The sequence below is a fragment of the Nicotiana tomentosiformis genome, chromosome 9 (assembly GCF_000390325.3).
Source record: "Nicotiana tomentosiformis chromosome 9, ASM39032v3, whole genome shotgun sequence".
NCBI lineage: Eukaryota > Viridiplantae > Streptophyta > Magnoliopsida > Solanales > Solanaceae > Nicotiana > Nicotiana tomentosiformis.
This window is the reverse complement of record NC_090820.1, coordinates 109,341,779-109,359,650: the sequence shown is the minus strand read 5'-3', so window position 1 is coordinate 109,359,650 and position 17,872 is coordinate 109,341,779. Positions and strand designations below refer to the sequence as shown.

The 17,872-nt window shown below is 36.0% G+C and overlaps 1 protein-coding gene across 7 annotated transcripts; it reads left to right on the top strand.

Moving 5' to 3' along the window:
• The first annotated feature begins 479 nt into the window (after positions 1-479).
• Positions 480-16,666, top strand: LOC104086414 (uncharacterized). 7 transcript variants are annotated; one of them, XM_070185874.1, is made up of 8 exons: positions 484-637; positions 1,708-1,750; positions 7,736-7,836; positions 9,919-9,988; positions 11,406-11,659; positions 12,633-12,749; positions 13,368-13,419; positions 15,294-16,666. In XM_070185874.1, the coding sequence occupies exons 3-8, from the start codon at positions 7,741-7,743 to the stop codon at positions 15,848-15,850; spliced, it is 1,146 nt and encodes a 381-aa protein (XP_070041975.1). In that variant the 5' UTR covers positions 484-637; positions 1,708-1,750; positions 7,736-7,740; the 3' UTR covers positions 15,851-16,666. The 7 variants fall into 7 exon arrangements, with proteins under 7 accessions (XP_070041973.1, XP_070041975.1, XP_070041974.1 ...); XM_070185872.1 differs by lacking the exon at positions 1,708-1,750 and having other exon boundaries at positions 480-637; XM_070185873.1 differs by lacking the exon at positions 1,708-1,750 and having other exon boundaries at positions 484-651.
• The last annotated feature ends 1,206 nt before the right edge of the window (positions 16,667-17,872 follow it).

Sequence of the window (17,872 nt, the reverse complement as noted above, 5' to 3'; positions counted from 1 at the left end):
ATTAAATTTGTTAAAACATACTCCCTCTGGCCCACCGTAATTGATTTTTTGGCTGTTTCACACATATTAAAGAATTCACATTTTGCCATTAATTAACAATGAAAATGACCGTATTAACTTTAATTTGTTCATTGAAAATATAACAAATACTCTTAAGTTCTTTACTTCAAGGACAATTTAAAAAAAAATTAATTCTTTCTTGATATCCGAAAAAATTAAATATTATGGACCACAAGAAAAAGATTAAAAAAATCAATTTGCAGCCTGCATTTTCTAGCTTATTCGATTTTGCGAAATGCTTTTGGTATTCGCAGTTTGCTTTTAATTTAATCCTGCAATTTCTGTTGGAAATTTTGGCCCTTTCCTCAAAACGTGGCCGTTTTACTGAGTTGATAAATAATGACGCATTTCATTGCACGTGGCAGCCGTATCGTGTCGGTTTCGGTTTCACCATCTCTATATAAGGGTAGAATTGGGAATACAACATTGTATTAGGTTTGTTCTTATCGCCTTTTCTTCTTTTTCTTGCCTACGACGTTAGCCACATTTTTTCTCTAGAATCCTCTTTATAGATCTCAATTTCTAGAAGATACTTCATTCCTCATATTTTGAAGTCAAATTAACCGCAGATCTGGAGGTATACTATTTGAGGTTTCTTCTTCTTCATCTTTTTTCTTTTCTTCTTAATCTTTGGTTGATACTTGGCTAGCAATCACATGTGAATGGCCAAATATATAATTTAGCTATTTAAAGCATGTTTGGAATGAAATCATGTAATTGGATTTGAGTGTAATTGGATGCACTTACATAGTTTAATCTATTTGTCTAATCAAGTAATTACTTGACAAACATAAAATTTAGTATAATTGGATGAAAATAATTACACTATTCAATTCCCAAGGGACCAAAGAATTACGCTGGGTAATTACATGGTGTAGTTATCATATGAATTTTTATTTTTCTTCTCTCTTTTTTTTTTAAATATTTCTTAGATACACATATTTATCACATTAAGATTTATTCTTCTTCTCTCTGTTTTTTTCTTTTTAATATTTCTTAGATACACATATATTTGTCACATTAAGATTTATTTAGGAAAAATACTTACTCCATCTGTTTTGTTTCAATTTAAATGATATACTTTACTTATTAGTTCGTTTCGGAAAAGAATGACATATTTCTATAATTGAAAATAATTTAATTTTAAACTTTTTATTTTACCCAATTTATCCTTAATGAGTCACAAAAATGTTATGGCCCACAAGGTTTGCCCATTAAGCTTTAGGACAATATATTTTAAAAGTATTTTTTCCTTAAATTTTGTGCCAAGTCAAACTATATCATCTAAATTGAAACGGATGGAGTATTTAATTTTTTATAATTAGATTTTATTTAAAATAAAGAACATCAAACTCCTTTTAATTTATGTGTTTTACTTTCCTTGTTAGCATGTTAAAAGAAATATCTCTTTCTATATTTGGTAACTTTTTAACTTTAACTTTTCACATGATATATTTAAGACCACAAGATTTAAGGATATTTTAGTATATTATACACATCTTTAGTTTAAGATCACATGATTTAAAAGTTTTCATACTTTCTTAATTTTCGTGCCCAATATCGTTGACATATATTGTACACATGACATTTTGTTATAGCCTATAAATACATTGAAGGGTAAATTTAATCCATCAAAGTTGTACTCAGGGAATATTGTAGGTCGGAAAGGATTTGAACCTAGAATCTCCAGGTTGTACTCTTGTACTCAATCATTTATCTCTTTGGTACACAATTTGATATGTCTTTGTCATCATCTTCTTTTTTAATCATTGGTTGGTGTTCGGGTAACCAACCATATGTCATTAGTCAAAGATCTCATTTTGTCATTTAGCCATTTAGTTGTTATGGAATATTTGTTCTGTTATTCCATCCATTTTATTTTGTCTTGTGTCAACCTGCAGATGCATTAGTTCGTAGGTGTGAAACTACGGTGAGTGAAGGTGTTAAAAAAAAAGATGGGGTAGATCTAAAATCACATGGAAAGAAATTATCTCAAAAGATTTTTGAAATCAATGCAAACTTAACTAAAAGATAAAACACAGTTTCATATAAGTTATACCTACTAGTTCAAAATATGGGTTGAGCTTAAAGAATGAAATGATTAATTTATACAGTAGATCCCAACTTGTTTGAATCTGAGAGATAGTTGTTCTTGTTGTTATTGACTTTTTTCTTTTTAGTATGTTTCGAAAAGGACATATTTCAATCAAGACTCTTTAATTTTAAAATTATCATTTTATTCTTAATGAGATGGTCTTATGGGCAAGAAGTATTACAACTTGTTTAAGACCACAAATTTTAAAAGTACATTTGGTGTGTGACAAAAGTTCTTCTTTCTCTAGTTAGGTCATGGTAAGTAAAAATATCTTTTTAGTTTGGCTAAATGTGCTAATGAGAGAATGAGGAGGACCAATACGACAAGGGTCGTGAATGATTTATCTGAATTCATCTATATTATGGTGTTACGACCCGGGTTAGGAAGGTGGGAGGAGACTCCGAACATTTCACATTCGTGATGGGATTACATCAGGGATCCGTGCTTAACTCGTTTTTATTTGCCTTTGCGATGGATGTTGTGACAACACATTTAAGGAGAGATGTCATGGTGCATGTTATTTGCGGATGACATAGTACTGATTATGAAAACGCGAGGGTGAAGGTTTGGAGACAGACTCTGGAGTTAAAATATTTCAAGTTGAGCAGGACTAAAATAGAGTATTTGGAATGTAAGTTCAACGACGTGACTCATGAAGCAGACGTGGAAGTGCGGCTAGATTCACAAGTCATCCCCTAGAAAAGTAGTTTCAAGTATCTCAGATCTATAATTCAAGCTAATAGAGAGATTGACGAGGATGTCACACATCAAATTGGAGCGGGATGAATGAAAATGAGTCTCGCTTCCGGGATCTTGTTTGATAAGAAGGTACCACCAAGACTTAAAGGTAAGTTCCACGGAGTAGTGGTTAAATCAACTATGTTGTATGGGGTGGAGTGCTGACTTGTCAAGAACCATGTCCAAAAGATGAAAGTACGAGAAATGAGGATGATGAGATGAATGTCTGGCTATACTAGGATAGATAAGATTAGCAATAATGATATTCGGGACAAGGTGAGAGTGACCGCCGTAGAGGACAAGATGTGGGAAGCAAGACTGAGATGGTACGGACATGTGAAGAGGAGGTGCATAGATGTCCCGGTGAGGAGGTGTGAGAGGTTGGCCATGGTGGGGCTGAGGAAAGGTAGAGGTAGGCCTAAGAAGTATTGGGGAGAGGTGATTAGCCATAACATGATGCAATTTCAGCTTACTAAGGACATGATCCTTGATAGAAGGGTGTGTAGGTTGGGAATTAAGGTAGAAGGTTATAGATAGGCGAGCGTGTCTCCTTTTCATGCCGGTAGCATTAGTATTAGTCTCGTTTTCGTATCTTTTTATCTGCAAATTTCTTTTACTATATGTTGTTTCCTTCGCTTCGATTATTCTATCACCTTATCACATTTGCTTGCTGTTGTTACTTGTTGGTTCTGCTTTATTTTCATTTTTTTTGAGCTGGTGGTCTATCGGAAATAGCCTTCCTACTGTCGTAAGGTAGGGTAAGGTTTGCGTACACTCTATCCTCTCTAGACCCCTCTTTGTGGGATTACACTGGGTTTGTTGTTGTTGTTCAACTATATTATGGAATTATAGATTTGCCACTTGAGCGAGGTAGCTTCCGGAATAGATAGGCTTATTATATTGAACCGATGGGGGTAACTTTCAAGACTATTAATTAGTTTGTACTGCCACAAGTATGTTTAAGATCATTGTCTTATACCGTTAGAATGCGGGGATTGGTCAAAACCTAAGTTGCTCGGACTCAGGTGCGAGTGTTTGATACATGTGCGGATCTAGAAGTCGGATCCTTCATGATCTAAGTTTTAAAATTCAGAGGTACGTATCCAGGTAGGGATGCAGGTGCAGAAATTTGTTTAAAAACAATTTAAGTATCCAAATAATTATATTATAAAAAATTATAAATAATGAGATTTTATGTGAAAAACTTATAAGGTATTCCGAGAAAGAGAATTGGTCAAAATGAGAACATGAGAACGAGATTTAAAAAAAGGATTGACATAGAATTTTTTTATATACAAGGTATTTCATTTTACTCAATTTCACTCTAGCTTTTGTTTTGATTTTATAAATTATTGTATCTGTCCCCAATTTCTCCTCGATTTTGGTCAAAGTACCCAAAATTGGTTGACCATATCCAGTACAAATTCTACACCCACATCCATACACACATCCTATTGACAAGAGTACGGCACTAGAAGTTGAGTCTGAGCAACTTAGGTCAAAACGTAAGTCTTATTTTAGATTCGAGAACATATGGCTCTCTATCGAGGGATTCATTGATAGGAGCTGGATTCATTGATAGGGTAGCTCCTGGTACGGATGGTCATACCATGGTAGGCTCTGATCAAGATGGTCACACCACACTCGAGCTTGGTCCGGATGGTCACACCATGGTACTCTTCCAAAAGTGTTAGCCATTTATCAATGGATTTGATTGGAACTTTTGGTAATTTTTGCAGAGAAGAATATTTTTTTCAAAGCTTGAATGCTATATTTAGTTCACTGTTCCCTAAAAACGAAAGTGCTATAGAGTTAGAGGATTTTAGACCGATAAGCTTGTTGGAAGTGTGTGAGAGATAATAACTAAAGTTCTCAATGAAAGATAAAGGCATTGATTGCAAATTAGTGTTAAACCTTCAAATTCTTTTGTAAAACGTAAACATAATAAATTCTGGTAGCTAATGGATGTGTTGATGCAAGGCAATGATTGGGAGAAAAGGAATTTTATGCAAGCTAGACTTGGAGAAAGCATATGGTCACTTTGTGCAACCAGGCTTTGTAAGAGCCACTAGGCTTTGTGCAACAATGGATTTGGTCATTGATGTATAACTATGATCAAATTCTCAATAATGATAAATGGTACACTAGTGGAATTTTACCTGCATAGAAAGGATTGAGACAAGAAAATCCACTATATCTTTCCTGTTTCTTCTAGTTATGGAAGTATTAAAAAGAATGCTTGCCGAAGCAGCAAAGGAAGGTTGAATAAAATGCTCAAGTGCCCCCACCATAGCACAAAAAGTATGGAGGCGACTCACATTTTTTATGTGGATGATAAACTAGTATAACGTGGAGCTGATTAAATCCAACCAAGGCCTTTAAGGCGGTATTACTTAGCGTTTGAGGTTGTAATTGGACTACATATCAACCCTTCTAAAAGCAGCTTGCACATTCTTTATACGGATGATAAACTAGTATTATGTGAAGCAGAAGGAAGTCAACTAAGACATTTAAGGTGGTATTACTAGCTTTTGAGGTTTTATTGGACTACATGTCAACCCTTCTAAAAGCAGCTTGTTCCCGTTAAATGAGGTTAAAAATATACATCCACAAGCTGCTATTCTACGTTGTATGGCGGAAAGCTTCCCTACTACGTACTCTGAGGCATTTTTTATGTGGATGATAAACTAGTATAAAGAGGAGCTGAAGAAATCCAACCAAGGCATTTAAGGTGTTATTGCTAGCCTTTGAGGTTGTAATTGGACTACACGTCAACCCTTTCTAAAAGCAGCTTGCACATTCTTTATACAGATGATAAACTAGTATAATGTGGAGATGAAGAAAGTCAATTAAGGCATTTAAGGTGGTATTACTAGCCTTTGAGTTTGTAATTGGAGTACATGTTCTAAAAGCAACTTGTTTCCGTTGAATGAGGTTAAAAATATACATCCACTAGCTGCTATTCTAGGTTGTATAACGGAAAGCTTCCTTACTACGTACTCTGAGGACCAAAGATATGCGGGAGAAATTTGATACGATGTGATTAACAAATTTGAGAAAAAGGCTTACTGGCTAGAAAAACTATACTTACCATCAGTAGTGTGCTACTTGGGATCCTAACATATCAATTGTCTTTTCACCAGGCTTTTGCAAAAGGTCCTAAAATAGATGAACAAGTTAAGTAGGAACTTCCTGCGGGATTCAGAAACATATAAGATGCACTCGGTCAAGGGGAGCATAGAGGTAAACCTAAAAGATGGGGAGGATCGGGAGTGAAGAATTTAAAGTTACACAATAAAAGGGAAGTCATTGTGTCCAAATATGGAATGGAAGGTCCCGGAGGACCAAGGTATGTACATGCTCTTTTGGTGTCTCGTTATGTAAGCACATGACTAGTAGTGGAAGGAATTCCCGAAAGGGATAAAACTTTAGTGGGAGGCATTGATGATTTGTTGTGTGGTGGTCATCTTAACTACTTCTTCCTCTTGCTTGCTTTTGAAGGCTTGCAGCCTGGCAAACAACTTCAATGTGCAATTTGGAAGGAAAACAACAATTACTATGCCTCATTTCCAAACAAGTTGAAAAATATTTTTTAAAGTTTTTCAAAAACTTGAATTTTTTTTTCCAATTTTGTTTGCAGGGTAAGTGTAAGGCTACGTACATCCTACCCTTCTCTGACCCCACTTGTGGGAATATACTGGGATGTTGTTGTTGTTGTAATTTTGTTTGCAAAAGCTATCAAACAAACACTTTAAACCATGCCTATATCTGCTTGATATTATGTGGTCCATATTAGTTGAGAGAATATGATGTTGTTTCTTTATATGGTATTAGGTAATTCTCATCTCATGAACTAACTTTTAAGATTGAGGTATGCTCAAGGTTCTTTTTCTTAGCATGGTATCCGAGCCAAATCCATCACTATTCTTGATTTACGTAGTGTTAGGCACCCATGCTATTATCTGTGCTTTAGCTGTCCAGGCTTGAGTGTCCAGAGGAGAGGGGAAGGTATTTTAGGGGGATAAAGTTATAGATTTCTCATTTATTGAGTTGCTACTTTATGTTTACAAAGATAACAAACTATATTTTTGGGGATTCATTTGCTTTAGTGATGCTTAGATTTGCTTGAGAAACTTGACTAGTTAGTTTTTTCTCATTCCTTTTTTTTATTTCTAAGTGTTTCTTGGTATCTGCTTCAATATCTAGTCTCTACGTCTAAATGTCCCTAAGAATGATTTGTATGTAAGTCCTCATTATTCATGGGACCCGAGTTTTTGAATTTCATTTCTTACACTTGCCCTTAATTCCTCGTCTCATTGACTAGCTTTTTCTTGTGAATATTTCGTAGTTATCCATACTAGTTAGGCAATTTTCTCAAATGTGTTGCGTCAAAGACTTGGGAAAGTATTGAAGTTAAATCCCTAAATAATAAGCACCCAAGGGTGTGGCCTAGTGGTCAATGAAGTGGGTCCAAATCCTAGTGGAGGCAAAAAATACTAGATGATTTCTTTCCATATGTCCAAGCCTTGGTGGATAGAGTTGTCTGGTACCTGTGCTGGTGGGAGGTAGTCAGATAGCAGGTATTCCGTGGAATTAGTTGAGGTGTACACAAGTTGGTCTGGACACCACTATTATCAAAAAAATTCTAATTAGTAAAATGATACACACTTTTTCCTTGCACCGATTTTCAAAAATCAACTCATTATGCAGTATAATTTCTTGGTTGATAATTAAATAAATTGATTCAGTTGGTTCATGTTGTCATCTTATGAACATGCGTCTCTACATGGAAAAAGCACATTCGTGCAGGATAGTGTATGATTAGGTTCTTTATTTGTGCAGATATCATGGCGAATGAGTATCAATTGCCTTTCAAGGTGGGGCAATCTGCTGAATCAAGGTCTTTCCAAAGTGGATTTCGTAGTGCATGGTTTCGGTGTAAGGTACAAAATGCAAAGTTTGGTTATAGTGTAAGCTTGATGCTTGCAAATTTGTGTTAGTTCTAGGTTAAAGGCTCGCTTAAACCCTAAAGCTTGGTGAAACCTAGTTTGTGCGCTTCGCTTCGCTTAATTCGCGATTTAGTGTAGGCATCAAGGTGCACCTTCATCAATTAATTCTTAATTATAGTTGTTCATTCTTTTCTCCAAGTAATTATTATTTCTAATTATGGTTACATTTTCTTGTATTACATTTTCATTTTTATCCTTCTCTGCTAAAGCCCATGCTTTAATGATTCTTTGCGCTTAAAGCTTCAACAAACTTTGGCGTTTTATTGCGCTTTTCGCTTTTGATTACTTTGCGTAGTTCAATGCATGCATGCCTAAGTTGCTCGGACTCTTCACTTTCGGTGCCGCACTCGTGTTGGCACGACGTGGGTGTGGGATCCGTATCGGATATGGTCAACCAATTTTGGATACTTTAACCAAAATCGACGGAGAAATTCGGGACATATAAAATGATTTTTGAAGTTAAAACAAAAGCTAGGGTGTAATTGAAGAAAATGGAATACCTTGTATATAAGAAATTTTTATGTTAGTCCTTTTTCTTTTATCTCCTTCTCGGATTCTTCTCTTGATCAATATTTTCTCCTTCTCGGAATACCTCGTAAGTTTTTCAAATAATGTCTCATAATTTAGACATATTCTTATAACTCTACTTTTAGATATTTAAATTATTTTTAGCCGAATTCCAGCACCCGTATTCGTACCTGGATCTGTACCCCCGAATCTTAAAATTTAGATCATGAAGGATCCGACCTTTAGATCTGCACCCGTATCGGACACCCGCATCTGAGCCCGAGCAACTTAGTTGCATGCTGGATAGGGTCATCATGAATATGTCATTTGTGAAGTACTTTTTTTATGAGTCTCTATTTTTTGTAGATCAAGTTCATGGTTACCTTCTTCTGGCTTTTGTGTTATTTTTATCCCCTTTTAGCTAAGTTTAATATGAGCCACCTTTTAATTGGTCATATTTTATGTGACATACTTTTCTTTTTATATGGACCAAACACATTTCGCTATTTGGAAACTATTTGATCTTAGTTTCCATATTTTACCCTTATTAATAGCCTGTCTGGCCGTGATTCTTTTTGGCTAAAAGTGTTTTTTTAGTCAAAAGTATTTTTTTTTCAAAGTTAAAGGTGTTTGGCCAAGCTTTTGGAAAAAAAGTGCTTTTGAGTAGAAGCAGAAACATTTTTTGAGAAGTAGAAAAAAATAGCTTCTCCCTAAAAACACTTTTTTGAAAAGTACTTTTGAGAAAAATACACTTAGCAACACTTTTAAAAGCTTGGTCAAACGGTAATTGATGCTTAAAAGTGCTTTTCAAATTAATTAGCCAAACTCACCAAAAGTATTTTTTTGAAAAGCACTTTTCAGAAGAGCACTTTTCAAAATAAGCCGATTTTAGAAGCACATCCAAACATGCTATAAAATGACTTGTGGCCTACTTGATATAAGTTCGTCACCTCCACACTCCACCTCGCCACTGGCGTTGAAACCATAACTAAAGGATTTAATCGGCATGCATCTTCACCACATTGTTGTGAGGATTCATATAGCCAATCGTAACTTGGTAGGCATTGAATGTTGATGCATCTTCACCACTTTGTTTATTAGACTAACGAATTGGTGGATTGATTCACTAGTGCACTTTGAGGTCCAATTATAAGATAAAATGTGGCAAAATTGGAGCATACTTTTTTTGTACATTTCAGACGGTGCTGGGGTTCTTTAGGGGGGTTGGGGGGTAGGAGTAAAGACATTATTTTGTGTGGTGCATGTGATTAGGACTAAGACATCTACATAATCAAGGAAATTGTAAGTAGACAAATTTGTATTTGCATACATGAGTAAATTATGAAGTTCATTAATTAGGAATGGTGTCCTATAATTCTTTAGACTAATAATCATGTTTATATGACAATTGCATAATATAAATGCATAAGGGTACGCTCTTTATAATCTCAAGCTTTCCATTAAGAAGTCGAGTACAATGCATTTACTCTCTTTTTCCTACTGTACCAGATAAAGGAGATTAGCCACAAAAGAGGACATTGGAATGCGCTATTGGAATACTTTGATTATCCAGATGAAAGTATGTTCTCTGATGTGTTGGTTTCAGAATTTGAATTCATCAGTACTCATTACCTGAGGACTTTATACCTTGCTTTAGATGCTAAAATCTTCATCAGCGCACTATTTCTTAATTTGGAGGTTAACTTACTTTCTAGGTACCGGACATCTAAAAATCATTGAATGAAGAAGATATGATGGAAGTGTTTTTTCTTTTCATCTGAAAATAAAGTCCTCAAAATGTTTTCTATGTTATACATGATACTTTCCTGATCATGCCTTCAAGCTTCAGTTTCAAATGCTTATTAAAGTAGTAGACATGAACAGACATGCTTGATTTTGCTATGTGCTGTCTGTATCTGGCAAGCTTGGATATGTCATGAGCGTGATTCAATACGTCAGATGTTGTCTCTCCGTTGGCAAAACTTAGGTTCTTGGAACTAGAATTAGATCCTAGGAATGTTCCTTGCAGGCTGCAGCAGAGGCTCAAAAGTATTTATGGATAAAGGATTATATAGAGCTGTTGCCTTTGAAGTATTAGTTCTTTTGCCCATCTTGTTTTTGGTGTCCTGAAAGTTGGTTTGGCACCAGTCACAGAGCAGCCCATGATCAAGCCATGACGGCAGACACCATGATACCTTTTTGGGCCAATCCGCTTGATTAGTGGGAATCATATGTGACACATCTTAGTATGGTGGATGCATCTTTTAGGTACTTTCAGTGGTTGTCACTTGTCAGTGAAATGACATAATGCTGCTAGACATTTTGCCTTCTTTTGCTGAATAACTCTCCTGTAGATGCTGGACAACCTTAGCTATAGCCTTACTTCTTATTGCGGTTTCAGTGGTTGTTTCTATCTGACATCTGTTATTATTAGTTGTCTTTGTCTTGGTCTGTTAAGTCAATTTAGCTAATTTATAAGTCAATGGACACGTACTCTGGTGTTTTTCATCTTCCCTGAAATATTGCCTTCAAGTCTAACCTTTGGCATTATTGTCGCATATGTTGCATCAGGCTGTAGTCTTCTTACTGTCTCCTCTTTTGCATTATTGTTACAAATGTTGCATGAGGCTGTAGTCGTCTGTCTCCTTTCCAGCATTTGAGTTATCATTTTTCCAAGTGTCTAAGTATGCTTGCGTTGGCTTGGGATTTAAGCAGTTCAATTTCTTGATTATTCCTATCCTATGAAAGACAATACCAAATAGAGAAATTCACACCTTACCATGCTTCATTTCCTTAATGCTTTACTGTGGTCAAGTTTTAAGGAATAATGGTATAGAGAGATAAAAGCAGAATGGGGCTACCAAAAATGTTCTGTTCTTTTACGCTGTCAGAGACTTTCTTGTTTCGTAAATAGAGATATTAGGTGTTTTCAGGTAAGACTGTTGCTACATCTGTATCTACAAATGCATGCTAATCGTTTCACCCTGATGTTACAGAACTGACTTGGATGAAGCTGTACCAAGTGCCCCCATATAATATTGGGAAGTCGAAGGAGAAAAAGCAACTAATGCTGCGTCCGCAGTATCCTCCAGTCAAGCTTAAAAATGAAGTTTCAGGTGTTAGTTCAATTTCTGATGCTATGATAGTTGTAGATGGTAATTGGAAGGCAGGTGATATGGTTGATTGGTGGGCTAATGGCTGTTATTGGTCTGGGCAATTGATAAAGTTACTTGGCAACAGTAAAGCTGAGGTAATAAATTTTGTTATATTCCATGTTAACTGGCTGGTTATTGGTAGTAATAAAAGAAGGGTTACTTGATGAGGTCTGAGGGCCCGCTCTTCAATATCAGTTCATCTTTGATACGACCTGAGTTTTTTTTTTTTTTGGGGGGGGGGGTCGAGGTATGTCATATCACAGGAGCCAAAAGCGCAAAGGTCCTGATCTTTATTTTTGCATGACATGTAAATGCGGACTCTAGATGCTTTTGATTTTGCAGAGGTCTTTGCATAAATCCAACTAGAAGAACTTAGCACGATGCATATTTATATGGATTCCCCTCCAGTATCAAGGAGATCCCTTTTTTAATTTTTTTTTAAAATAAAGAGATATTCATTACTTTGTAATAAAATTTAAAATTTTCCGCCGCTGCTTTAGTAATAGTAATTGTCTTGAGTACCTTCAACATGATCAAGAAGGGGAACCTTGGAGCAACAGTAAAGCTGTCTCTGTGTGACCTATAGGTCGGTCACGGGTTCAAGCCACGAAATCAGCCACTAATGCTTGCATTAGTAGGCTGTCTACATCACACTCCTTGGGGTGCGGTCTTCCCCCGACCCTGCGTGAATGTGGGATGCTTTGTGCACCGAGCTGTCCTTTTACCTTCAACATGATCAAATGAAGGTGTTGTAATTTAGAAGTGACAACTGTAACTTTTTCTTTAAGCAACTATATTTTTGATAACAATACAAATTTCTTGAGATATTGAGATTTGTTTTTCTTTGGGTTAACTCAAAAACGTTTTCTACAAACTAAATGTCGTTCCTCAAGATGTGTTTCTTTAAATTGATGTGATATATCAAATTCAGCAAGTTTTTGTTGACCTTGAAGACTAATGCTTAAAATATTCTTCTGCCAACTCTGTCCTATGTGAAAAAGTAATAGCTTCATATGTTATCCCACAATTGCTAGGATAACATTCTGCTCTATGTTTATGTCTTCACAGATGGCATTGACACCACCTCCTATTGGTGAAGGTGCACTTTATGAAATTCATTTCAAGGATTTACGCCCATCCTTAGATTGGTCCCCTAATTTTGGTTGGACTGTTCCTGCATCCCAGGTTCTTCCCTTTACTCTTCTTTTTGCATATGTTGTTGCTTTATTATGTTTCTCTTTTCCTACAAACTAGTATAATGTGGTTTACATAATTTTAAATTTTTTTACAAGGGTAAGATTTTCTATTATGGGAACTGCTTACTTCAGTGAAAGGTGCATGATGCTAGTGTATAGCACATCCAAAATTTTTGCTGTGTGTGTTCTGATTTCACCTCCCTCCTCGAGATGGTGAATTATTTCTGCACACTTTTGAATCGCTACACGGCCTCTCACAGTTCTTCCTCATCATCTGTTTCATCCTTCTATCTCCTCTTTCTCCTCCCCTGTCTTCTCTGGCTTTCTTGTTACATCCGCAGATTTTTTTATCTTACCTACTAGCCCCCACCCCACCCCCACCCCACCCCCACCCCACCCCCCAACTCAAAAAAAGTATAAAAGAAAAGGAGACAAAAAACACTGTTCTTTGTATTGCATCTTTTTCTTCAAGGAGTTTTCCTATGAGTAGCGTCAATGCATCTTATCCATCAGTTCTAGTGTTGGAAATAATGCTATTTGACTTGTACTCTGGTGTATGTTTGTGTAATGCTTCTTTCTGCCTAAAATTGTTTCTTGATAATTGCAGGATGGTGATAGTGTCCGTCGATGTGCTCAACTAATTCAACCTGTCAAATCAGGTAACTATAATGTAAAACTAACACCTTCCTTTGGTTGTTGACAAAACTTTGTTTTGTGTCACGGACGTGAAAACAATTTGTTCAATATATCAGGCTTATAGAGTATGTGAGTGAACAGGTTTCCGTTAAGGATGGTAATATGTTTGTCTATGTGGAGAAGCTGTTTGGTTCATAAAACAGTTACGAAATTCGGGATATAACTCCTCTATGCATTATTTGGTTGCTTCAATTGCTGTGGCAGATTTACCCCTGAAGTGTTCGATTTGTCTTACATTTGCCCTCCATTTACCTTTCGGTCCATTGATTTTGTCCCATAATTTGAAGCATGGTCTTGAGCAATTGAATAGGTTTAACCCTGAACAATTAAAAAGGTCCAAATATATCCTATGTGGCATCCACTGTGTAAGCCAAATCAGACCAATTTTTCCACGTTGGACAACGGTCATACAGAGGGGCATATTTGAAACGAGAGATAATGTTGGGGGCTTTTCATGAACCGAAAGGTTAATGGAGTGAAAATCTAAGACAAATCACAACCGTTATGGGTAAAGAAGTGCCTTGTTTTCCGGTAATTCAAGGGAATGAAATGCTAAAGGAACTTTATGAATTTCTTTTAGCCCCCTAGAGGTGTAAACATTTGTGAAGCCATTGTAGAACTTTCTTGATGTCCTCTGTTTACCGTGAAATGATTTTTTTTACAAGGCATTAGTGACCACCCTATTGCACTCTTGTTGTTGTTAAATATAGGACATAACTCAGAAGACTGTGGTTTCGTATGCCGAGGGCATTAATTAAAACTAAAATAAATCCTATATGCAGTACCTATGGCCCTACGTTTGTGGTAAAGATCAGTTTGGGGAATGTCCAATTTGTGCAGCCTTGACTGAAATCTTTTGACTCTATCCAGTTAGTGTATTTTATAAGCATCTGGTAACTCCATTTGCGCTGTGCATTGAATCTTTACAAAAGGTGTGTTGTTCGTCTTTCCTAGGCTTCTCAAGGACGGTGCATCACTAGCTTTCTCTCAACTCAAACAATTACTCATGCCTGGTCAATGTTTATCCGTCACTGCAGCATGTCATTGATTCTTAGCTGATAGCTGTTCCATTTCATTCCTTGTAGGAGTTGCTCTATGATACTACTCCATCCGTCCCATTTTAGGTGATGTTGTTTGTCTAGGCACGTAGTTTAAGAAAGAAAGACTTAAATTTGTGGTTCTAAAAACAAGCCATAGATATTTGTATGGCTATAAATCATCTTATTAAGGGTAAAATAGAAAATTTAAAGCTAAATTGTTTCTAAATATGTATAGGTATCATTCTTTCGGACAACTTAAAAAGGAAAGTGCATCCATGAATTGGAACAAATGGAATATATTTCAAAAAAAATTCAGTCAGACCACAAATATAGCTACTCTTAATGAGGATGAACAAAATGTAGAAATTTCATGGATATTCTATATCATGGTTTACATCTATAGTTTTTGTGCTGAAACATTAACCTTAAAGTCATAGATAAGGAGTGACTCTCAACCTGGATGAAGAAAAGGTTGAAGATCTATTGCAATTTTTTTTTTAAACATGGTTTCCATTTGTCTGTGGCTCTTCCCCGGACCCTGCACATAGCGGGAGCTTAGTGCACCGGCTGCCCTTTTCTTGTGGGACTACACTGGGTATGTTGTTGTTGTTATGGTTTCCATTTGTCATTTTGGGCTGATTACTGTTACTTCTTTTGCTATTAAGTTGTAATGACGCTTAGAATTTTGTTTCAACTAATTCTCACATGTCTCTGTTTTCTTTGTAAAACTAGAATGATTTTGCTATAAAGAAAATCCTGCAGCTTAGTTTTTGAAATGCTCGTCATGATCATTGCAGCCCTTGGTCGCTTTCCAGCTTTGGAAATACATTCCATGAGTGAAGGGAGAAAGGAGAGCCAAGCAACAGCTGGATCTTCATCAAATCTGTCTTCATCTACTAATTTATCTGCAAACTCGCTACCAGGCTCAGACGAAAAGAAGGATTTTAAAACCACAGAGTTAGCAGAACAATCCTCGATCGTTGACCTTCCAAAGGAAGCTGCGAACACATCAACGAATAGACGGTCAGATATTAGTTCTGGTTCTCATTTGGGAGATAAATTGGCAAAGGGAGCCAGTTGGTCAGATAATGGCTCTACTTCCTGTATTGCAATTGATCCAGCAAAAACTGCTGACACAACTGAAAACTTTTACCTTTCCAATTGTCCTTTGAAGAAGTTTAGAACCAGTGATGGCGTTCGGTTACATTCAATGAGTTCTGACTCGACGGAGGCAGCGATTTTGGATTTGGAGGAACTTGCAAACAAAATTAAATGGCTGAAAGGGCTGCTTGAGTTCGGAAAACCCGTGTCTAATGCTAGCAGGCCTTCATGGAAGTTCGTGGAACATCAATAAATGATGGTTTCAGAATATGCAAGTGTCATCCTATGGCTCTCGAGAAGTGAAGTCTTAACACTTCTACGCCTTTGGATCGTCTAGTGCAAGTTTTATGCACCTTCAATAATTCAAAAAGTTGTGCTGACTTGAAATTTGACTCCTCCCATATTAAGGTTTCAAGTCTAGTCAGATCATGCAGACAGACAACGAAGGCAGGATTTGAAGTTTGAGCTCGGAACACTTTTAAGTTACTGGGTTCTAAATTAACAATTTCTACGTATTAAATGAATTTCTTAAGACAAATATTGATTTTGGACCAAAGTGACTAGGTTCGGGCGAAACTGTACCATTAATACTAGCTCCGCCACTGCATGCAGAGATTAGTGCCAAGCCAGTATAGCTCAACTTGATATTTTGGCTTCCTCAGATATGATTTAAAGATGCACCGAAGAGCACTTGGTTATCTGCTTTGTTTGTAGCATTGACGAGTCGATAATATGCACCAGTGAGTAATTTCTGCTGTCTTAATAAGTATACAAGTTCAGTTGGATCACAGGTATTTTGTGGCCAATTGTTTGCTGCTCTGCCTTTGTATCTGCTGTGGCCAGCTGCTTTCTGCAACACTTTGTTAATCAGTGCTTTGTTCCACTGAAGAACACGCTTGTATAGTTGTATATTAGACTCACTCATTTAAAGGCCTGAGGTCAAAGTTTGTTTTCAAATTTTTACATCTTTTTACACCATATGTAAGACAAATTTGGGTTATTCTACTTCTGTAACTTGATATATTGCACTAAGACTCGGTTCTTTTCAATAAAAGCGTTTTTTCACTCATATTTGCATCTGATTAATACTTGTATTATCTATTGACGAACAAACATATGTTCCAATGTGAGATCTAAACGTATTTCATATATATCATAACACCAGTATGAAGTATGCTAGCTTTATTGGTAGAGAGATCGTTTCTTTCTGCTGCATTATTTAAGATTATATATTTTTAATCCTAATACAAATTACACTTGTACGACTTTGCTCCTAGAAACGTGTGATGGAGAAAGTTGGCATATCAAATAGAAAACTAGGAACTCTGTTTAATTAAATTTGGAGGTACGTCAACATATCTTTAGTCGAATATGAATATGACTAGTTAATTTAATATCATGGTATAGAAGAGGAATATCATGACCTATGTATTTCACTTGTTGAGTCTTTCTACATTTATGGTGAAATGGTTAAAGCACGTTTCATAGTAGAGGAGTAAAATCGTAGATAGTTTTCCAAGAGATCGTTGTGAGTTTTTTGTCAATTAGGTGGAGAGAGGAAGATTAGAACCAGTGTTTTTAAAGGCGTAGGCGTAAGGCGAGACGTTTTACATATACCTCAGCAAGGCGTAAGCCCCGAAGCACAGGGCGTAAGCCCCATGTGTATTTAATTTTTAATATTATATAAAATAATATAGTTACAGTAAATATTTATAAACAGTAAAATTGCATAAAAATTAAAGAAAACTATAAATATGTGAAATATATATATATATATATATATATATATATATAGATGTGCTTCATCCCCACAAAAAACTAGTCAATATAATTTATTAGTAACTTGAGTCGAAAAAAATAAGTTTTCTACATGGAGGAACAAAAATGATGACTAACCTGCAATTTGAACTTTGAACCTACTGCTATGAAGGAGAATGTAGTTTTCTTTGTATTTGTTAAAAAAATTGAATATTCGTTGTTTTAGGAGATATTAGTAGACTAGCGAAAGAGAAAAAGAATTGGGAAAGGCCATAAATTAGGGCTTTAATCAATAAAAAAGGTCTTGATTTTTAAATCTAATACATTTCAGTTCATTTTTAAAACTTTTGAGTAATAACAAGCTGACTTTTGAGAATTTGGGTATTATATGAAGGACTTATTCAACAAATTTTATTTAATTTGTAAAAGTCTCTAGGGCTTACGCCTCACTACAAAAACGCACCTTAAACGATGGGCGTATGCCCCAAACGCCCGGACATACACCCTGAATTGCTAG